General features: G+C 36.3%; 1 protein-coding gene across 1 annotated transcript in view; it reads right to left on the bottom strand.

Moving 5' to 3' along the window:
- Nucleotides 1–1,762: 1,762 nt before the first annotated feature.
- The window catches only part of GRM8 (glutamate metabotropic receptor 8), a gene marked incomplete at both ends in the record, with an annotated part of 304,418 nt that continues 281,440 nt past the window's right edge, over nucleotides 1,763–24,740 (bottom strand). Inside the window, 2 exons of the mRNA XM_084206051.1 lie at nucleotides 1,763–1,812; nucleotides 6,771–7,017. Of these exons, the coding sequence (XP_084062177.1) occupies nucleotides 1,763–1,812; nucleotides 6,771–7,017 (297 nt within the window). The remainder of the gene's footprint in view (nucleotides 1,813–6,770; nucleotides 7,018–24,740) is intronic.

The raw sequence follows: 24,740 nt of genomic DNA, 5'->3' as shown, positions 1-24,740 counted from the left end.
CACTAGAGGAAATTTCACACAAAAATATCACTCATACCAAGCCCACAATGCCATATAAACCAAAGCAATCATCAGATAATTCTTCAGACATGCAATTTCTGGGAAACACTAAGTATGTTTTATCAAATACTTTGAAAATGAACACTCATTGTCATACAGTTGACAGCTACACTGAAGTTTAAATACTGGCATTGTAATAGAAAGAGATTCAGTTTCAGATACTTTAACTTTCATTCATGTAATTTAGGACCCACCACAGCTCCCCTAAGATATGTTATAAAAATACATCTGCTGGGAGTATAAAATCACAAGGAGCCATCCAGGCTAAGTCAGGAGACATAACATTTAATAATGAGCTGCATGTGAAGACCCATTGACTTGATGAATGGTAAGTATTGTATGGAGCAAAAAAGTCTTACAGAACATCCATCACAGGTGTAGTAACAAAGGGGACAGTCGCTATTTGTATTTTTTAAATCATTTGGAGGGGTTCATTAACACGATTGATATAAATGTGATTTCCTCTTTCTCTTTGCATAGTTGTTTCTAACCTCACACAATGATGGGAATTAGAAGATGTGAAGAAGATTAGATTGCAGATTGGCGTTTATTTCTTTGATTTGTAAGTGTTTATAAGGCAATAGTACATATATTCACTAGGCTACTGCTTTCCAAATTCTCCATTGATTTCTCTTCTGTTATTTCAAAGTCACCTTTATTGAGATATGCATCTGCTACATTCTCCTGTCAGAGACAGGATACTAGGCTGAATAGACTTTCAGCTTAATCCAGTCTAGCTGTCATAAAGTCTTACAAACTGTAAGTTCCAGAAATGGAAAGGATCAAAATTATTAGTGGAGACTCAAAAATATAATACAATCATACAAAATAATTACTATCAGGACTTCTTTACTTTACAAACATATAAAATGAACTTACTTTGAGGGTAAGAAGAGGGAAAAAAATCCTTCCATTAGAAAATATAGTCACAAAGCTTTGAACAAATAAATTCACACACTGCAGGGCACGCACACACACGCATGCAGGCAGGCATGCACGTATGTACACACACAGGTGCACACATACACGCACACATACACACATGCTTAGAGTTTACACTGCATTCTTCTGATGCCATGATTATTATTTTATTTGTACACCCACCTTTACTGCACATTCTAAACAAACAATAGACAACAGTGTAAGGACTTTTTTTCCTTAAAACTGCAACAAAACAAGTCTCAACATTTGCAAAACATTCCTTTATTATTAGAAATAAATTATTTTGTATAAAAATTAGCATGCATTGACCATTGCATTTATTTTAGCATAACCCAGGACTTAATTCAGTCGGCCGTCACAAGAAACAAACTCATCTTCTTTTACGAGTTGAACAATGTAGGACAGGAAAGGAAATTGTCACAATCACAAAAAAGTACTTACAAATATAACATCAGACATGATTTATTTCAACAGCATTTTTTTCACAAGCTAACATTTGTTTTCCTTTTGTGATTTGCTTCCATTTGTGATTTGCTTCTTTTTGTGAGTGAACAGTTCAGAAGATTGACACTCTATGTTATAAAACTGGATTTTCCTTCCCCTGTCTCTTTTTGCCTTTTGTTTAATCCTTGTTCTTTAGGAGACTGACTATTGATTTGAATGTAGTCTACTGATATTTTCAAGACTGAATTCTGGTGGTGGTAAAGTCTATGTTTGCAAGATCCAGTCCTGCAGATCTTCCAGTGAATTTCATCCCTGCTCAGTTTGCCTGATTGCTGTAACTGACATATGTTGTCTTGGTAGAGGAGGCTGTAAATCAAAAGAAAAAGAAACAAACCAAAAACAAACAACAACAACAAAAAAAAACAAAGTTCAGGATTTTTAGAATCAAGAGAGGAGGAAGAAAACCGTATTTAGCATTTGAATTCAGACAATGTCCTACTATATTTCCAAACAATGTGGTCCATGTTCATGGAATAAAGAATGTTTAAGGATGTTTTTAAGCAGTGTATAAACTGGATCTCAATTTCTGTGTTCATGATGACTTATTTTTTCTATGATTGGGAAAGCATGTATCAATAGGAAGGAAAAATGATGAGTGGTTTCGGCATACCCAAAACAGAATTTCAACACCTCGTATTATTTTGTCTGAATTCCATATAAAAAATTTTTACTTTAGAGACTGGATTTTTCTTTTCTACTGTTTGAAGACAACGTTGCAGTTAGTGATGGCTTGTCCATCCAAAGTGAGACTTATGCTTCTTGAAAGGAGCAAAGCCTAACCCTCTCCAAATTAGAGAAACTGAGTAGATAGTCCCTACAGAACATATTATCTGGAGAAAATTATGGGGGTCTTATGCTGATGGTCAGCTGATCATGTCTTCTTTTGATCAAAGCCAATGCTCCTTGTTCAGAATGAGGCAATATATTGAGAGAATTGAACAGCTCTGCTATTGCAAAACTGAACAACTACGAATTTTTGAGAAAGTTTGTTTCAGGTTCTAGCCCTTACATCCTTGCTATTAAGAAATATAAAAAATATGCTATAAAATATGACTCAAGTCATATCAATCAAGGTTAATTTAATAGTTGGAGCAGAAAAGTGATTACATCAGGTTTCATAGTTAGTTCTCTAATTTTAAATCAGTTGGGTACATGGAAAATCAGACTGATGGGAGACTGAGTCTCTTATTTCTCTATAATAAGGTCTATGTTATGCTGCATAAAGAGGAATTTGACTTTCTAAATATGTTTTATATTCTGTCTGCTACAGACATGTTCTGCTTATGATAGTGAAGATTGCAGCTGGCAAGATGAAAATAACAAGATGGCAAAAAGTTTCCTGGTCTATAGATTCAAATTTTCTATTTCCATACCTTTCTTCAATTTGTTTCTTTTTTCCATAAAGAGTCTGGTGAGAACAGCTGAGATAGATAGGAAAGGCATTCTTCATGTTAACTCCTACATTCAGCCCAACAATCTGATGATTTATGAAGAACAGACTACAGAAACTGAGAAATGACAGTTTCTCTCTTCTGCATCATGGATTAAACTAAATAAAGGATCACTAAAATGGATGTAAATTAATAGTGGTTAGTATAACTAAGCTTACTTCTTGAGTTTTGACATGTTTTCTTAGATTTTCTGAGCAATTTGGATCTAATACTGCATTTGCCATTTTTAAGACACGACAGAACCAGAATATTTAATTCACATATTCCCATAATTCTTTTCCCTAAGAATATATATATAAGCATGAATGATCAAACAAAAGCTGCAAAGTGTAATCTTTCTTACTTTTACTTGCACAGGTAGTTCCAGTACTTTGTGTCTAGAAAAAGAAAGGACTGCTTTTGGCACACAAAGCAAGTCTTTCTCATAGTTGATCACAATATTCAAGCACCAACATGAAATAGCTTTATTTGCATGTATTGGGACACTTGAAGCAAGTATAGCCTAATTTACATCTTTCAGATCTTTCAGATGGGATGTAGTGCTCCCGTCTGAACTCTCTCATGCTCCCACAGCTGGATTTCTGAGAGGATTCTATTTTTTCTTTTGGCCTGCTGAGTTCCTACTCAGAATAATGCAGGACTGATGAAATGGCACCAGGATCTTCAACCATAGAAGGATTTTTTTCCCAGCTGATAAATAACAGATAAATGCTCATCTGCAAACTCTGAACACTTGGGAACAAAAGGAAAGAAGGATCAGAGCTTATTTTTTCCCCTTTCTCTTAAAGTAGGGTCAGACACATGATCAAGTTAGATTACCATATTATCCTGTATGAGCTGAGTTGAATTCTGTGATAACTTTACATGTGTATGTTTTTAGCCCACAGCAATGTAGGATAATCAGATTTATCACAACTCAATAAGCTGAATTATGTGAGAACATTTGCAAAAATACAGTACAAAATACAAAAATTGTAGTTACCACACCTCAACTGATAAAATTCCTGTAACTTTGTTGTGTACCTGAGAATTAAACGGTTTTGATAGAATTAATCTAGAGTTGATCAAGAAAGAAAAATTATCCAGTTGAGTTCTGAGTGCTGTTACTTTAAAAAATCATAACGCAGGAATTTAATGCAGACTTTATTTTGAAATATAGTAAAACTAATCTCATATCCAAACAGTGTTTGTGATTTTTATTTTATAAATATTGCATGTGTCTCTTTAGTTCTGTGGAATAGGTCTAGAGTTCATATCTGGGGACCTGAAAGCTTCAGCAGCTGGTGTCCTGCTCTTTAAGACTGTTAGCATTTCACAATAATAACGTGAACCGCATTTGGCAAGCCTAGATGGCCAGGAAAGTAACGGACCTGCCTCAAAATATTTCTGAGAATACACACTCTTTTACAGCTCCAGCTGTTGAAGTGAAACAAAAACAAGAAGAAGAAAATAAAAGAGCAATGTAGAATGATTATTATCATCTGACCTATATTCATTTAATGTACTTGTACTGCCTTCTCTAACCACACCTGGATGGTTTTTTTATCCTGTTTCCCAAAACCAATTTGTTTTTCACTGAATATGGACCTATTCCCACAAATTAACCTGTGAATGTATTCATGTGGAAGACAGCATAGAATAACATGTGTTACATGAAACAGGACAAACTAGATAGAGCACAGTTGTCTCTGGATGGGAAGCAAAAGGGATTGCGTGACTATCTCATCCTGTTTCTCTCCTAGTTAGGAGTGCTGCATCATCATCTCTAGTGTTTGTGCTTGGTAAATGGGGGAAACAATCACTGACCACTTCTGGTATCCTAAAAGTAGACTGATATTTTGCAGCTTCATATGCTATCACTGAAAAGAAAGATCTATCTGACATGGAGGGACTGCAAAAAGACATTTTGTGGTGCTGAAAAGTTGTTACAAGTGACACAGTGAAAAGGACTTATGCTGCATTGTGCACTTAAAAATCACAGGAACTCTCAAATGCTTTGACAATAACTATTTCAGGGAAGAGAAAAAAACCATCTTGAGGCCTAGAATTCAATTACATAGGGAGAGCTTTCTGGAGTGCAGATGACTTGACTGAATTTTTGCCTATGAAGCATTATAATGGATGAAAACCTAGTCAGGATATACTGCTACTGAGCTCAGAATTATATAGATGTGTTACTGTTACAGCACAGTAAATAAGCATCGCCCTGCAGTATTGGACTATTTGAGAAGTAGACTTGCTTCCAGTAGCATCTGTTTCTATGAATTATGCATAATCATAGTTTAAGGAATATCAATCACAGCATTTCTTAATTAGGTACAGTAAATAAACATCAGATACCCAAGACTTTCTTAATTAACACTCTTTCTCACCCTACTGTGAAAACCCTGGTTTATCCTCTCCTTGGCAGTTTATAATTTTGCACACTCAGCAAAATCCATGTATCTTTTCCTTTTTTTCCTTCTGAGTTTTCTGAAGAGCTGCAAAATTACTGTCTTTCACATTCCTATTCTATTATTTGATCCAGAACTAATTTCTATGCCTTTCTTGTTTGTCCTTTGTTACATGTCTCAATCTGTAGCTCTATGAGCCCATAGCTCACTCTAGCAGTTCTACACATTTTGAAGGGTCATGAGTTTTTCCAGTGAAACAGTTTGCAGTCAGTATCCTCCATGCATCAGCAAGCACAGTATAGTATAGTATGGTAGAGTTATGGACTACTTGTGTATAGTCTGCTAAACTCTGGTAGATTTCAGTAGGGGGTTCATTTTTCAGAAATAACTACAATATTTTAATGCAGACTTGGTACTGACTTGTCTCAATGTGCTTAACCAAAACAGTACTACTTAAACACCTATATCATTCAAAAGCAATAAAAATTAAAAATAAACCATGTTGTTTGCAGTAAAATGATTTAAAAGCTTAGCTGTCACACCTGCTGCCCATCTAATGTGATATCTAACTCCTCAGAGGAAAATAATTCTCCGTTTCTCAGCACTGGGTGTAAGGTTAATGTCTTTGCTCACAGTTAATTATTATTGTTATTATGAAGTCCAGTTTATAAACTGGTATCTCATGTGGTGGAATGGGAGCTGTAACTTCTCTTTTCTCCTGTACCAGAGCAACTTGGAGATGTAGCAAAACTGAAGAACTTTCCTAACATGGGAAAGAATTTTTTTCCCATTAAAAACCTACAGTATATCAGAACATGCTGTAATTAAGCTTCACAAAAATTACCATGATTTTGTACTGAGATGAGTGAGACCAGAACAAAAACCTGGATGGGAAGCATTATGCTGTGAAATGTTACTCATGAGTTGTGATAAATGAACAATCCAACAAATATTAAGGTAGAAAGGTAAAAAGCATTATTTTCACTTCCATATCTGACTGCAAAATAAAAATAATTCTAGCTGTTTTCATTATAGTTTGTTTTTTCAACAGCCTTTGAGTTTTGAATATACAATGATGACCATAAATACACCTCATGAACTGTCAGGACATACCACTGGCACAGCAATGTACAACACATCAAAATAGCACTAGCTAAAACAAACAATTTTTAAAAGATGTGGCGTTTTAAAATCTGCTTGTGCTTTTTTTTTCCTACTAGCCTCCTGTGAAAATCAATTTCTTTGAAACAGCTCTAGACATTCCTGCATTCAGCAGTACATGAATTCTGACACATCTCTGGATTCATGCAGAACAAGCAACAAAAATAATTAGGTTTATTATTAAAAGAAAGTGCATTCTTGTGAACGTACATCTATTAAGATGTGCTGCCACTCTTGACCAAGTCTACAGATGACTTACTGTTGGTTTCAAGACTTTCACACAGTTCAGTCTTGACTTCTCCATTTGGTCTGTCGTTTCCTTTTTGCGACAGTTTGCTTTGCATTGTAGCAGCTGTCACCACAGCCTTGAAGCTCCGCTTCCGTTTTTGAACATTCTGCTCTGGATGAAAAATGATAATATAAACCTTGGGCATGTAGAGCATGCCCAGAGACACAGAAGCACTTAAACTCATGGAGATAGTCAGTGTTGTTGTCTGGATGTACATCTGGGGAAGGAAAGAAACAACATTAAAATCATTGCTATATCGATTTGATATAAGAAGGAAAACAAAGTAGCTATCTTAAAAGTACTAGGTGGAAGGGGAGCATCAAAAGGACCCTTGGCTTTGGTTGTTTTTAATTATAGCTGAGTATGGCTGTTTCCTGTTGGGTTCATAACCTTAAGAATAGGTGGTAGAAACAACATAATATTCATGAAACTTCATTCTCATCAAAGTAACAAAGATGCCGCAGCAAACACATTTTTAGGAAAAAACCCAGTACGTCTGGGCAGGAATGACAATAGAGTTAGCCTTGTGTCATCCATTTTAACAGACAGAAGCCTTTACACCAATATGCCACATGGTGATTCAACAGTGCGTGCAGCATGGCTCGACTGACAGCAGCATAACACAGAACCTAATGGTGTCTTTTATATAGTCTGTGAGCTTCAAGCTGGAAAAAAAATTAGTTTTCCATAGTGATGCTTGAATATTCCTAAGGGTGCTGAGGGATTGGGTTTTTTTTGTTTGTTTGTTTTCCATCCTACTTTTGAATTCTAATCACAATGCTCTGTTGGCACACAATGAAGTTATTAATATGTCATGGTCCTAACTAAGAAATCAGAAAATTGAGGAACCATGAAATTATCTCACAGAAGACCTCAGTTCCCTATAGATTGAAAGGAAAAATCTGGTATTTCATTGTGCATCTATCAATTTTTTGCTATCACCTGCAAAAAGAAAGTAATTCTGGTATTCCATAATACCATAAAAGAAAATGCCAATAAACACTCCATAAGAACAGCAGACAGAAATTCGTTTGACGAAGTATTTAGCTAGTATATTACTAATACTAATTGTAGTTCTGCTCAACAGTTACCTTTTCTTAAGAAATTTTTTTTATTAGCCATATTATGAACACAAATTACGTTACAGTTCTGTGTTAAGTAGGAAATCTCTCAGTAATCCTTGTTATATTGAAAAAGATACTGAAGTAAAACACGCTCAGTGCCTTCTCAGATGATTCAGTGGCGTTGTCAGGCATGATTTTAAGCACTGGCCAACACTATCACATTAACCTGAAGATAAGGTGGTAAGTCTGTCTGCAATGTCAGCTTCAGATCATCAGTTTTTATGAAGTGCCCTTGGGTGACTTGGCCCTTGGCAGAAAAGTAGAGATATAATAAACTGTTGTGCAATATTATAGCTGAACATTTTAATGTCTTTCAGCCTACAAAGTTTTTCCATTAGATACTTTCTCCTTAGGGATCACAAATAAACTGTGGTCTGTCACTTAAAGCAATCTTAGGTAAGAAAAAAACATGGATTCTGAATGACCTTATTAAGTAACTGTATAATTGTACAGAAATAGAAATACTGTGCCAAATGCTATAATAAAAAGAAGCATAGCCCAATCTAGTCTTCAAGAAAACACTAACAATTCCTCAAAATCTGTAAAAAGCTCAGCTCGCTTTCAGGGACAGCACCAGCCTGAAAAGACAATCATGACTGTCTGTTGTGCTGAGGAAAGGTACAGGAGTAACACCTTCCTTCATTTGAATCATACATCAGTTCAGTACTTGAGGAAATAATATACTCTTTTCTCACACCAGTGAAATAATTCTATTCCTATCAGTCTCCAAAATGACAGTGGTGTTCCTGAAAGCAGAGCTGTATTGTGCATTAACATCTCTAATGAAAACATTACACAGTCACACTAATAAAGCAGTTTTTTCAGACCTCTGTGGAAGGACCTCTGTGCAGATGCATGTTCACATGCAGACAGCACCAATACATGTCTGTTTCTCCCTGAACCAAATTGACCGATCTCCAAAAACACTGGTACAGCAGTGGCTTTTAGGGTTAAGCATTTAATTAAGTGGTATCCAAAAGCAAAAGTATTTTGGTTCCTAAACATGAATATATTTCCTGATGGGATTTTCAAAACTGAAATCATTGTAAGCAATACATTTTGAAAATTGTATTGTGTATGAAAGTTCCATTAGACATAAAAATTCTTTTTGAAGACTTACCATTTTTTAAAATCCAAGTCATGGCAGTTAAGCGCTACCTCAACCTCACCCATGCATTCTGTAACAATGCCTGGCCTTTAAATAAATTTTGGGGCTTTTATTTCTTATCAAGTACTCAAGTTCTAAGACTTGTCTTTCTCTCATGGTTCAGTGTAAGAGTGACATGACAAAAAGGATAAAGCTCCAAATATTACAGGGTAAAATACATGCATTACTTTATTAGTAACATTGACAAATTTGTACATTATAGTAGATCTCAATGATCTTTCTATCAATAAGAGGTGCCACAGTGCCAAGATCTTACTAAAGAGGTTTCTTTTAGTGTGTCAATGTCAGCTTGAAGATTTACATTTAACTAAGCTACCTAAGTGAAACAGCTCTGAATCTCATCATGCACTGAAAAATTAAGATCCTACAGGTTTCAGCACAGGTGTTTTTCATTACATATATCATTACATCTAATCTATTTTCTGTGGACTTAACTGCTGACGAGCACAACAGCCTCTTTTAAAAATCCAAATCACAGCTAGTTTCATATTGCTGATTACAGTTCATATGCAATGGGGTTTAGTTCTAATGATTTCTGTGTTTTTGAACCAGCCACTGTAGTTATTGAAATATCAACACCAGGGTCAACTGGGAGTTTTCTGACAGGACAATTTTCAGAGTCTTTAAAGAACTTCAGACTCAGGGATCCTGTTTTTCATGGATCCCCCTTCCTACTTAGTCTTTAATAAAGCCAGTGAGGAAGAAGGATTTTGAGACACTTGCTCAACCTTGAGGGAAAGGCTTTGAACATATCCTTACACATACACATTGTGTGTGTGCATACATCCATCTGATTTCATAGGCTAATGCAATTGCATTCTAGGCTGGAGGCTGAGTCTTATTCCTTTTCCTACTGTATTCATAGAATAGTTTGGGTTGGAAGTGACTTTTAAAGGACCTCTAGTTCAGCCCCCTTGCAGTGATCAGGTTGCTCAGAGCACCTGACCTTGAATGTTTCCAGGCATGGGGCATTTACCACCTCTTCTGGCTAACTGTTAATCATAAAAAAATCCTTAGTACTAGTCTGAATCAATCCTCTCCTATTTTAAAGCCACTACCCCTTGTCCTATCTCAACAAACCCTACTACTTTTTGAAGTGGTCATTTGAAGGCTGAGAATCTGTTTATAGGATGGGAATATCTCTTGCATTTAATACTTCCTTTCTTGGGAATCCCTATTCTTGCAGTCTAATGAAGCCCAAGTCTAGCAAACAGGATACCACACACACTTGGTTTGACTTTTGTCTGACTCTTACCTTGTTTTATTCCTGACAAGAGGACAATGATGTTTTATGACTGTGCATTCTAAGTACTTTTATTATTCTGGGAACATAACTACCTATAACTTTTACAGAATTAGATGCTCTAAAAATAAGGAGCAACGGAGCAACAAAAGTAGTTCAGTTTAATAAGATGTGAGGTCTGAATAATTTTTCATGTGTCTCACCGTGGTAGCTCACTCGAAGTTACAGGAAAATAAAGGTCCCTTTTTACAATGATTCATAGTTACACAGAAATGAATTTCAGCACTTCTCACACCAAAATCCCTTCTGAACCACAAACTTTCTGTCTGATAATGCCTTTCACAAATGTAACAAAGACTGCTATATCTATTCTCCTTGCTCTTGACAGTCAGAGGATATGTCAGAAAACTAAAATCACAGTAGTGCAAGGAAAAACACCCTTTAAACTAGGGGATATACGTGAGGCCTAAAAACCTTCATGTCTCTATCCTCCACCTCAGAACTGATACAAGAGTTTTTGTGTACAATTTTAACCTCCAAAACTGAAAAAGGATTTGTCACAATAGACAGTCTCTCGTGAAAAAGATTCAGATCCCTGCTCAAACACATGATTTCTCTATCCCACAAATGACCTGGACCCCTTCCTCATCAGAATGTTCCTACAAGCTTGGTATAGCCTTCATCTTATCCTAATTCAGCAGCTAAAATAGATAATGGCCATTGATTCTAGGACTATGTGTGTCTTTCTACTTTGAAACCTGAAATGTTCCACAGTAAACACTGGGCCAATGAAATATGCTATTTTAGTAAAACACAGATACTCTAATAAGTTCTCCAGTTTGAAAGCACTTGAAACTGAATTGCCTCCTTGGAAAGCTGAAAAAGTTTCTATGCATCAAAGCAGGTGTGCAGACTGAACAGATAGCTGAATGACTGCCTCTAGCTAGACTGATTATCCCAGAGCACATAGCTGAATGACTGCCTCTCAGCTAGGCTTCACTGCTTGGAAATAAAATATCCCTCAAGTCCCCAGCAGTGTCCCATCTATTTGGCACTTGCTGAGGCAAAGTTCAACACAAAGCAACTACTTTCACTAAAGGAAAAAAAAAAGTAGTAATGTCACAACCTCGTCCAGACTGCTTCCTTGTTTTGAGTCCTCCCCTATTTTTACATATAAGATAATATTCAGAGTCTCCCCAGAATTGCTGGTTTTCTCATGCTATTTACTTTTCTCTTCTACTCAGGTGTAATAAGTCAAATAGAGAACAGACTGTTCCCTAATAATAGTATATCCTGGAAAGGCATATGGCTATTGTGATGTCTTGAGTAAATTTAATGTATTTTCCACTTTGGCACAAGCTCTCTAACTCCTGGTAGCTGTAACACAGATGAAAAAAAAGCCCAGCAGTGAGTGAAGGGCTAAATCACTGGGAGAAGCCTTGGTAAATCTCAAACTATGAGTGTGCCTAGCATAGACTCAACTCAGCTTGTTGAAGTCCAAAGAGATGTGGACGTTGAAAGGACACAGCTGGTCTAATGACTCTCACTGACTAATTCTACACAATTTGCCCTTTAGAAGTCTCTTTCTCCACAGGATAGAGCAATAGCCTTGGTATCAAACACTGGAGTTTCAACCATCCTGCTGAGACAGATAAACACAGGCACTCTTGAACATGTTCCACAATGCTAGTAATAGAGAAGAAGACTGAATTATGATTTAATTTTTCCTTTATCCTTGTCATCAAATTCTTTATGTCTCTTATATGACTTTTCTTGGTTGCTTCAGCCAGTTTCATATTATAAGGACAGAACTGCAGCAAGTTTTCGTTCCCAATAGATTTTTTTTATATCATTCCCTCCTTCCACTCTTCCCTTCATTCTCAGCTGCTAGAAACCTTTACCAGATCATTTCTATCCAGGAGATAAATGATACATCATAAAATGAAGATACATATCATCTATGTACAGGCATCCCTCATCTTGGGAAAGACAGCAAAATGGGCCTTCTTTCTTTACAGTGGAGACAGCATGAGTCTTTTTATTTCCAGGAAAACACTGAAAGCATTCATAGCCATCTTCCCTGTGCTGCAGAATATAGAAGGCTTAGAAAAAAGACAGTCCTTTTCTTCTTTGAAAGTAATGTGCATGCCATACACTACAATTACTTTTGTGTGTGTTGCTGCTTGCTGAAGAGTTGACTGGCTGACAAAAATTGTTTCACAGTCCTGTTCACAAATTAGAAAGAAATGCCATGCAATGGATTCCCCACCAAAATGCAACAAGGAAAAGCCTGGATACAGACAAATATATATGAAATACATTTCAAACCAGGGAAATGTAAAGAGGAGGTAACAATGCTGGCAAGGGGCCAAAAACTAACCAAAGGATTCACGCTTCTCTGCAGAACCCCGTAAGCCTACACCTACAGGTTTTTATTGCTTTCACTGCAAAACACACTTCTCTATCTTGATCTGTGGGAAGAAAATTTTCTTAAGGAAAATATAACAGGTACAAGTCAGTCATTGTTTGGCTCATATAGCAAGATTATTTTCCAGGTATAAGACAAACTTCACTGAATGAGTCTTCTTCAAACATGTGTTCAGTTAGAAAACATGGGCAGCTATGGTACTTATATATCTTTTAGCCTTTTGAAAACATTCCTTACCAAACTAGCAATTAAAATGAGGCTTAAAGAATAAAAGTGAAAGTCTTCTCACAAAATGAAACTACAACATCCGTAAGATGATTATCTCAAGAAGTAAATGTAGACTATGATTCTCCACACAGCAGAAGAAAACAAATCCTGAGAAAACATATAATCTTTATTTTTATATTAGAATTTCTGCTGCTTTCAGAAAGCTATGAGAAAGGAAAGCACTAACAACTGATTTCAAATTAAATGTGTGCCAGATTTAAAAAGTATGAATTTCCATTAAAGCTTGGATGTGAGAGGAGCTATAAAAGCTCGGAGGAGTCTTGGTGGAATATGTATGTAATTGCATTTCAGAAACTGAATTATGGTAATTATTTCACTTCAGATTTTCCACTTAAATCCAATTTCAATCTTACCTGCAATATTTGTGAGGGGAGGGTCCAAGGAGATTTTTTTGTGGCTTTTCAGTCTCTAAAGGGGGAGTGAGGAGGGGGAGTGGGTGTAAGAGAGAGAGACATTTTACCAAGGCCCGTAGTGACAGTGTAAGGGAAAGTGTCTTATCTTGAAAGTAGGTAGATTTAGACCAAACATAAGGAAGGAATTTTTGCCATGAGGGTGAGACACTGACACAGGCTGCCCAGAGAAGTTGCCATTGCCCCATCCCTGGAAGTGTTCGAGACCAGGCTCAATGGGGGCCTGATCCACCTGGCCCAGTGAACTGTCTCTGCCCATGGCAGAGACAGAGGGGTTGGACTTAAATAATCTTAAAAGGTGCCTTCCAACCTAAACTTTCCTGTGATTCCATGATTCATAGAAACATGGTACTTTCTTAACATGGCAGACAATAATGTCCTTTGTAATTTCTATTAACAAATCTAATCTCTTAGCATAACATTCCAGACAACAAGATTTTTTGATTGGTTTAATTCCATGTTTTTTCTTCTTTTTCCTTTGCTTTTTTCAATATGCCAGTTTCAGATGCTTTAGCTCCTCCAAAACTGCTAATTTCAAAAAGCTTTCTGTTGGTGTATAGCCCCTGTAGACATTTTTACAGATAGCATCACAGAGCACTGGCATCAGAAAGTATGCTTTTTTTTGGCAAAAGCTGGAGAAGATTAGACAAGCAAGTGTTGCATTATCAAACATTCTGCTCATTGGAAATAAGCAACATTTTTGAAGGGAAAGAAATATTCAGCTTTACTTCATCTGCAATATTTATTACAATGTCATATTAAACTAGTAATAAACTAAATCTGATTCTTCCCTGAGACCCATCCTCAGGATATATGTAATGGAAAATCGTAACTACTGCATTTCTAAGTAATTTAAAATATCAGTATGTAAATTGATTTTTATTTCTTCTCTTAAGTTCTCATAATATAGCTCTTTTTTTTTCTCATATATTACACTATCATATAGCTTGCTTATACCACAGCACACAATTTACTGCAGTATTATGGTTTGTAAAGTCCATGTGAGCCATACCTTTCATCAACCTTACTGCAAATAGAGTCACAGTTTTCAGTAATTGACCAAAGACTAATCTCTATTATGTCTTGTTGTAATGTGTATGTCAGTCCTGATATTCAGGAATGCTGAGCTCCAAATGATCAAACAGAAAGGTAGTACTGATGTTTTGTAAAGCTAAGTTAAAAGAATTTCCAAACACAAGTAAAAATAACCCAAAGAATGTAAAAACATAATGGAAAAAGACTGCACTTTGTGGAAAAACTGAGAAATTAAATTAATTAAATGAGTTCTTATTTATACATTAATTGAATCTTCAACATAATGTACAAGTAGGATTTTATGGTATATTGTGTTACACTTAGGACCTTCTTATTGACAAAATGCTAAGCAAAGAATTTATTGTTTATCCAATTAAAATCTTAACAGCCTACTGAAAACCATAGCAAATCTCATTATTAATCCAGTTACAATTATACTAGCTTTTCTTTTCATATTATTTAATCATTGCAGGAAAATCTCATTAATAACATAGCTAAATCTGTATACACATAAACTTTTGAGTATCAGTGTAGAGGAATTCCTGGCAGAACAAGGGCATGATGTACTCCTGCAAGAAATGGACAACCCTGGCCTGCAGATTACAGAGTTACTTTGAAGACCATGTACTGTCCCTGAACAGATAGAACTTGTACCATCCTCAAACATGATAGAACAAGGAAGAATTAACATTGTGCAAGGACAAAGTCAGATGCCAAGCAAGATATGAAAATCACTAAGTTAGCACACCCTAGCTAAAGCGCTTACAGCGTGGCCACCAATCAGCAAATAACAGGTACATGTAACTGCAGCCATTAACCAAAGAGCTTTAGGCAGTAGTGGCGTGAAACAGTGTATAGAGAAGCATAAATATGCCATAATTGCTTAATAAAGTAGAAAAACATGTTGCCATATTGGTGTGATTGTCATTACTTGGCCAACTCTCTGTGGGACCCTCTTCATAGCAATCCCTTTTCTCCAGTGATACGCACCCGGTCCCTGCTGCTCTGGCTCCTAAGGCCAACAGATTTAGCCCTCCACAAGACAAATAGAAAGAAGGGGAAATTGCATATCCCAAGTCCTTGATGTTGCTGTCTGGTATTCCTTCTGCCTTAGTCTTGGATCCGGCTGAGGTTGCAGTCTCATATTTTCTAATACCGTGTCTTTATTTCCTCTTTTTTAAAATGAGTTCTCCTCTAAACTCAGTCTAACTGCACCTATTACCTGCTTATTGGTTGAAATTAAGTCCCAGTTACTTTGTTAGTGAGTGGTTTTGCAGGTTTGTTAGATGGTTCCATGCCCAGTGTTCAGAGCCCTGAGCTGGAACAAGTCTGGCAGTATTCTCCCCGCTGCTGAACAAGTGCTACCACAGCCATCATACGCTCCAAATATTAAAAAATATATTCCAAAAGCCCACATTGACGCAGTAATATGAAGTCCGCAGCCTTTTTCTAGTAACCACACACCCATCATACTTATATGTATTTAGGAAGAGCTGGGTGCTCTGTAAAACCTTATTTCCAATGTAATTTGATAAAAAATACTCCTTTATTATAAGATTTCCAAAAGCCTTCAAATGACTTTCATATCACTTTCAAATACATCAAAATTAAAATTCTCTTTTGTCAAATACATTCTAACTTGAATAACCTATCTAGATGAGATGCAGCAGAACTTAGAGAATAATTTTACTTTTGAAATTTTATCACTTTTACAAAAATTTATTTTACAGAAGTGGTTTATTATTAATTAGGTCTTCAGGCATCTACTTTGAATGCAAACTGAATTCACCCTAAAGCTAAAAATCTAGCAAATGTGGCAGGTAGACTATTTAAAATAAATTCATGCCAATTCAAACATTTTAAATTATAATCCCTTTGAAAACATGGGAGCTGTATTTGAGAACACTTAACATTCAAGGACCCAGTTGGCAACCCCAAAATTGTCACTTTCATATGCATAATTGTATTGTGATGAAAAAGGGAAAGCAAGAAATCGGCCTTATAGTGAATTAAGGAAAGATGTTTCCAATAAAATAAAAATATATTGTCTGAATTTAATTCAAATACCAGGATTAAAATAAGAACTAATTGTTCTGTATAACACAAAGGCCATTGATGTTGACTGACACATTCTTACAACCAGGATATATCACTGAGTATGAATTTTTTCTTGTCCAGCTTTGAAATACACAGAGTATTAAATTCTTTCTTATTAAAATTCCCAATGCGTACTGAAGATCTATTACCTATGTTCATAAAGCATAGGAAAAGGTTAATCTTAAGCACTGGTTTATTACACTATTAACTACATTTAGTTTCTTTTTTTTTCTGAAGTCTCTTAAATATGCATAATATCTGAGCTAAGGAGATACCTGTGTCTAGAAATACTGTAAAACAGCCTCAAACTCTGTAATAATTAACTTGCGACAGGTTTTGTTTTAAAATATGTTTGCTTCTTTAGTGCACATAGCTTAAGTGTCAGAGTTTAAGTACCTGATAGAGACAAATATTAAGTGAAGTGCTCTTACTCAGAAGATAATTTTATTTAGCATCTTCAAGCAGGGCCTAATTAAGTTACTCTGTCATACGAAATGATGGAGGCTTAAATAAGTAACAGCTGGTTACCCCAATGGCTGTACAACTGAAGGGCAGCCTTTGGCAGGAAAAGCTGTGCAAACACAATCAATACATTATGCTAATGGGAACAATGTAATGAGCAAGGAAGCAGCTAAAACGGAATGACAAAAAGAAAAACAAACAATCAAGCATGTCCCCGCAGCCCTTAGCAAGCATTTCAATTGCAATTTGTGAAGAGAAATCTTACAACAGTTGTACTCAAGTGCTAGTCTTATCTAGAAATGTTCGCTGTGTTCATTCCTTCTGTCAGAATAAATTTAATGGCAGCCAGATGAATCCACTGATGGCTGTTTCCTTGGCTTCAATGAATTTACACTGTATTACTCCAAGTGATGAATTGATCAAAACTTTAAAACTAATAAAAACATTTTTTCATTAATTTTCTCTCTGATATTTTAGCAAAATTAAATTAACTAAATTGCAGTATAAATTAGACTTAGAAATCTGCATGTTATAAAACTATTTCCTCTCTGTTGCTACTAATCTCTAAAGGTCTCACTTGAGTGTTTACTTGCCTTGGTGTCATTCTGATTTATTTTATTCCATAATTGATTGTGACATTACTCCAGTACAGATTTTCTGTTAGATTTAGTCACTGCAGTAGACCCTTGTGAATTCCCTAACACACTCTGGAGCAGGGAAAAACACCCTTTAACCTGAACTGTATTTTAGAAGCAGACACTAGATTCTTAGATTCAGTGCTAAACACAATACAGTCTGTGCTACAACCAAACCACAGCCCTTTTAAAGTCCACTGTAAAAGACTTTCAAAATAAGTGTTTTCAAATAAGACTTCTGAATGAACCTGTGCTGCATGCTAAACATGTTTTGTTCTGTGCTATTCTGATAAGTTTTAAATTTCTTCTTTTTCTCCCTGGAGGATTCTTAAGGCAGAGCAGGATTCTGCTGACTCCCACAGAAATGTGCAATATTATCTTATAGGACCATCTCTCTGCTATCTCAGAAGAGAATCTCAGAAGAGCAACAAGGTAGAGCAGTGATGACATTACACACATACCTTCCCCCTTCCTTGTTCCTCTGCCCTGCCCATGCAAACTCTGCTTGTAACTTTCACCTTCTTTTTGCTATTTGTATGCTCAGGATAAATTGAATGTAGGTTTTTTGGGTCAGTTTGTAGGGGGGTTTTGGGTTTTTGGTTTTCGGTTGGTTTTTGGTTTTTGGGTTTTTTTTGTAGTCAGGGTTTTTGGTTTTTTTTTTTGTTTGGGTGTTTTTTGTTGTGTTTTTGGTTTTTGTTTTACTTGGTTTTGTTTTATTTAACTGCAACCTTCTCTGGCAAGGTTTCAATTAGTGTATCCCAGATAATAAAAGACTGAATACAATGTAGTCCTTCCAAAATTCTTATATGTTATTATTATTTGTATATTTGAAGCAGCGATAATCTCAGTTGCCTATCACAATGGGTAATATTGCATAATAGGTAAATAGGTAATTAAAATATGTAATGCTGCATATGAAATTCAACATTAGAATATCTCTGATGTCAGCAGCCAACATTTGCTTTTCCTGTCATTCCTACCTGTGAAGAATATTAACCCTGAAATAAAAACCCTAACATTTTAACTTTTCTGGGAGCAATGCCAGAAAAAAGAAACTTATGTCTATAAGCTATGCAGCAGTAAATGTGTTTAAATTGCACTGCAGAACCAACAACAAGGTGGGCTTGTGACTGACTCAGAGCTGACTCTAGAATACCTTGGCTGAAGTATACTCAGGGGAAATATGAGTTACCCAAACATTTATGTTACTCTCACAAATGCAGTTAATCATACAAGGTGAATCTGGCGCACCAGGATGCTCAGACACTCATCTATTCTTGCTATGGTAACACTGTACAGAGAAGATAAGCCAGTGTGTTTCCCTTCAGAAATCTGAAATACTTCCTGTACAGTCACTGTTATCATCTGCCACAAGGCTAGGAGAGGTTTGTTATCAGCCTAAAAAGATGTCTACAAGTGCAGAACAGACCTAGATTCAAGCAGAATGTGAAGTATAGATGCCAAGAGATTTCAGTTTCCTGAAATCAATTTCCAGCTGTTCAAATTTGAACTCTAAACATGGGAATATGTTGGCCTGAGCCATGAGAAGCTGGTGTAAAAAAATCTCTTGGCTTTTTAACATGTGCAGTACTCTGATCTACTCTGTTATATGATGGTGTCAGCATTATTGCTGGGAAGGAAATGGGTCCTCCCTTGTGTGAGACCTGCTAAAAAAAGGGTTTGTACCAAATCAAGATCCAGGGCTGAAAATCCATAAAACCTTACAAGAATCCAAATCAGTTTAAGTGAATAATTTGATTGCATTCTTTCCAAAAAGACTTTGTTTCATTTATAAGTATAGTTAGCTCTGGGTGGAAGGGTCCTTGGGTCTCTAGTCCAGCATTCTCCTCAAAGCAGGGTCAGAGGTGCAGTCAGACCGGGTGTCTCAGGTCTTTATCCAGTCAGGTCTCTCAAATCCCCAAGGATGATGAGAGCCTGCATAGCCTCTCTGGGCAACCTCTTAACTTCATTTTTCCTTTTAGCCAGAAAGGCTAACATTTTTCCTTGAACATTTTTCCTTTTAGCCAGACTAAATTACTTTTGTTTCAATTTCTATCCATGAATTCCTGCTCTCCTATCACCCCCATTGTGAAGGGACTTGTTCCATTGTCTCAGTGACCAAAATATGGACACAAAGGGCTGCTGTTCATTCTGTCCAAAGCTGTCTCTGCTCCAGGCTGAACAAGCCCAGCTTCATCAGTCTCTCCTCACAGAGCAAGGGCTCCAGCCACCAACAGTCATGGTGGTCCTTGTGCTGATCTTGCTCCAGTCTGTTGCTATGTCTCTTAGGAGGCTCTGGGAGGTCAGTATTCCAGATATCTCCTGCTGAGGACCAGGTAGAGAGAGGTAATCCTTACCCTCAATTTACCTCTCTGCTTCTGTTTACAGAGCCCAGGAGGCTGATGGCCTTGTTTGTGGCCATGAGTCTGTTAAATCAGGTTTAGTTTGATGTCTTTGAGGCTTTCATGGCCTTTTCTACAAAATTTCTACCCAATCAGTCAGTTTTCACCCTGTACCATTGCGAGGTCTCTAGCTTTCTGTGTGCCAAACTTTGCATCATGCCTCGTTAATTTTATATGGTTTCCTGTTGGTTCATTCCTCCATCCAGTCTAGGTGTCTTTGCATGACAACCCTTTCCTTTAGCAAATCAGCAATTATACCCCAATTTATTGCCATCTACTATCTGGCCATTGGTAAAGATGTTAAACAGGTCCCAGAACAGACCTCCTGTGGCCTTCAAATAGAGCATGATGTAGATCCATGACTCTGATCCCTTCTATCCAAAATGACTCTTACCTATCTGATGCACACCCACCAAGACTACAACATCCTAAACTTAGGTACCAGAATATTGCAGAACACAGTGTCAAAAGTCTTGCTAAAATCAAGGTAAATTACATCCCCAGCTTTCCCCTCATCCACAAACACCCATGTTCCATTCAAGAAGGCAATCAGGTTGGATAGGTATGTTGACTATTTCCAATAAATTTCTTCTCTTTCTTGAGACCAGAAATTTGTTCTGAGAGGGCTTGCTCAATGATTTTTCCAGGGACCAAAGTGAGACAAATTGGTTTTCTTATGTAGCTAAATGTTTTTACCTTTCAAAAGTGTTCTTAAAATTGAGTACTACCTAGTTACTTATCTGAAAATGGGAAAAAAAAAATGTCACCACAAATTAGATAATAGTAGTAGTTATAATTAGGTGTTGCTTCACAAGTCCTGTAGTAGTAGTAGTAATTAAGACATGCTGCTGAATTATCTGAAATATAAAAAGAAGTGGTGTTACAGAACAATCTAATGACTTTATTAATACTTTTCTTTCTTTGTCTCTGTGGTATATGCTTGACATTTTGACCTTTCTTCTGTCTTCTTGAACAAATTAAGACTGAGATAAAAGCATATTTTTAATTTGCTTTAATTGTATTCAACACGCTAATTATGGATATTTAAGTAACCTAAATAAAAATTATCTCAATAATTGTTATTATAAATTAGAATTCAAATTAAAACAATGAAATCTGGTGAAACCTGTGTAAAGTACGTGGGATTCTGATCAGTTCAATTAATTATCTTTATTTTTATGGTATATCTTAATTGAACACTTTACATAAATTAAGGGTTTCAAGTCCTCAAAGAATTTTATAAACATTACTTATTAATGTGAAGTCTTTTGTTCAGTACTGCACATCCATTGCTCAAAGCCAACTCAGAATTCATGAGATTGTATATTTTAAGATGTTGCCAATGTTTTAAACAGAAAATCCCTTTGGTTTATATTCCTATATATTCAGGCCGTTGTTGCCCAGCTGCTGTAATGATTAAATAGGACATTCAATCTCTGGAGGAAAACCAGCTCAATTAAGTGAAAAAACTAAAAGGTAGTTTTCCTTTCTCTTCTTTAAAAAAAAAATTAAAAGGCATTTTTTTGGTTTTTAACTCTTAAACTATAAGTAATATTTGCCATTGTATAAAAAAATTACCAAGAGCAATTGCATGCCAAATGGAACACGACCATGCAATTGCCAGTCACTAGATAGAGATTTTCGGTCATTAAAGAAAATAAAAGAACCATCACTAGATTTGTTAGTTATGGTTCCAATGCATCTAAATACAGGGATCAGCACTATTTTTTCTTTTAAACTAATGAGATAATCAATTTGCTTTCAGTGAACCTGATTCAATAGGCTGAAATACAGCCTGCAGCCTGCAAAATGGTGGCCAGACCAAAGAGCCAACATTGTTAGCTCCCCTAACTTCTTCCTCGGATTATTCTGACTTAAATACTTTATCTTGCCAGATCATCCATTTTTCAATGCAAAATTTAATTCTTGTCTAAACTAAAAAGCCTCTGCCACTAGCCAGTTTTTTGTGGCTGCACTGTCAAATCCCCTCAATGTATGCCAAAAAGAGATCCTCTCCTGCCAGCACAGTTACATCACCTCACTGAACGACAGATGCAAAACTAACATTAGCTTTCCTCTTTTGGCATAACCACACATTGGGATTTTGCCAGTGTAACTATATTAGTCATGTTTGGTATGTGACTGTGGGTTGGTTAACTTTATTTTCTGCTCTCCAGATATGTCAGCAACTCTTTGTTGATATGGTCTAAGAACGCTACTATTAATGATCAAAATGGGAGCTAACAACAACTTCCATCTAGAAGGTATTTAACCTACTAAAATGTCCTGGAAGATTAAAAAAAGTATGCTTAAGGACCACAGACTTCTCTTTGATTTGGTCAAAAATAAACAGCTCACTGGAAATGTTTCTAATAGCTGTTTGATGAGAAATTACATGGTACTTATCTGAAGATTTTCCTATATTGGACGATTCATAGGGTTTCTTTTCTTCAGTGGAGGAATAATATCCTATAATATCTTGTCAGGTGTAGCTCACACCACAGTTTGTCTCTTCTTTAGCTGTCAGTTTAGGAACTCCACCTCTACATAAAAGTTGGCTGAACCAAATTTTGTAAATTTTTTTTAAATTTGTGCTGTAAATAAGTTAACTAGGGCTGGTCATATGTAAACTCAAAATGTTTTTGATATACAACTGCATATACTTTCCACACTTTATTCTATCTGGCAGAACCTCACCAATCCCTATGTTAGGCTCAGTGATCTTATTGTATTTCCTTCAATCATTAACATAAATCTGGAGAACCAACTAGTTGTTGTTATTTTATCAATGGTTAGTAAATCCAGCCTGTATTTCAGGCATCTACAATATTAATTTTCCAAATGAAATTGAGCTCTTTTTTCATGCTTCGGCAATCACCATGAATAGCAAACAAAAATTAAACATGGTGCAGTAAGATGTATGTAGCTATTTTATTCATTATTTAGCTCTATAACTGTATAAATAATCTGGCCTGGAGTAGGATCAGTCCAGTCAAATTTAGCACACCATTGTTTTTATGCTGTAGTAGTTTGTGTAAATTGTGGTTTTGACACACTATTATAGTACTAGGCAATATTTTGTATGGAAGTAACAGAGGACCCATGACAACTCTAACTAAAATATATTTTTGCTGGTGTTACATAGCTAATAAGCCCATCGTATTCTATCTTTTGAGCTTCACTAAGAGGTAAAATAATATAAAGTGCAGGATAATATATCTATGAAAAGGAAAGCCCTGTTATTTACCAGCTACACAAATAGCCACAAGTGATCCTAGCCACTGCCTCCCTTGTGAGCCTTTCAGGATGAACCCTCAGCTCAGGACACTTACTTTGTTTCCCTGTGTCCTACCTCTGCTTTTATCTCTCAAGACATTTTTAGATTGTCATTATCTGACGGGTTGCCGCATCACTGACGTAGTATCCTGCAGTATCCTGCCTTCACTGCCTTCCCTGATTGGGTGGCCTAATTTTTGCCAACAGGAATGCTGAATGAAATCATTATTAACACCCTGAGACTGTTCAGGTGAAAGCTGAGTACTTTAGAATGGAGGATATAATAAGAGACAGAAGTATGGGAACACTTAGAAGATTAAAAGTCATTTCCTGTCCTTCCTCACAACCTCTCCCCCCACCCCTGCAACAATACTTTTTTTGCTTCTTTTGGGTTGCAAATGGGAACTCTGGAGTTTATATTAGCTGTGTCCCTGCATTCAAAGGGCAAAAAAGAGAGTGAAATCTAAATCAGATACAATGTTCAGCAAATTTTGCAGACCCTTTCCCTTATCACTTTCTTACTGATCAGTAGCTATTTCTGCCACCATTCTCAGCTTTCCTTTGCCAGTGTTTTTCATCCTAATCACTGGCAGCCCCTGGCTTTTACTCCTTGGATATTTCCAAGGCATGTCTAAAGCATAATCAAAAGTTTCCATGGGGCATTTGCCCTTAAGTAAACAGCTCTTGTACCATAATATTGAGGAAAGAGGTGGTATGCAATTTTTCTCTTCACAAGTAATTTTTTTTATTATTTGTACATACAGAAACCTTATTGGATGTTGCGTTGCAGATATTTTTCATCAATCCACTTTTTTATCCATATCACTCATCATTTTCCTCCACTCATATGAAAATACAAAATCTACAAAAACGCAGGAATGCTAAAGAGGGGTTGAAAGCCCGTTTAGTCTCCATGTATACACAAGAAAAACTGCAGTTTTTGTAGTTGCAACTGAAATGTAAGAAAAAAGGGAGAATGCTTATTGAATCCCAAGTCAAATTGTATAAACGGAACCACAAATATATTATTCCACTGTTTACTCAGCTCTAAACCTGACACTTAACAAGAAGCGTTTAGCCACATGAGACAGGAAATTGAATCTTCTCACTTATCCACATTCACGCTCTGTCTCTTGCATCTGATTTGTGCCAGATTAACAGAAGAGAGTGAGGGATGAGGCTAAATTGTTCCTCCCTGTGCAGAGGGAATGCAGAGATCTCCCAACAGCAAGTGGCTTTCCTCACCATATGTGCTTCTTCATCTTGGCCCAACAGGGCAGGAAAATGAATTTGAGGATTTTTAACACAACACATTATGTAAGTTTTAGCTGCAGTACTTTGCTCCATTTTTGCTTTCAGCGCCTTATTAACA

The sequence above is a fragment of the Fringilla coelebs genome (genome assembly GCF_963513975.1).
Source record: "Fringilla coelebs genome assembly, chromosome: 5".
In the NCBI taxonomy this organism is placed as follows: Eukaryota; Metazoa; Chordata; class Aves; order Passeriformes; family Fringillidae; genus Fringilla; species Fringilla coelebs.
Note: the sequence above shows the minus strand (reverse complement) of the source record. Positions and strands in the feature narration are given on the sequence as shown.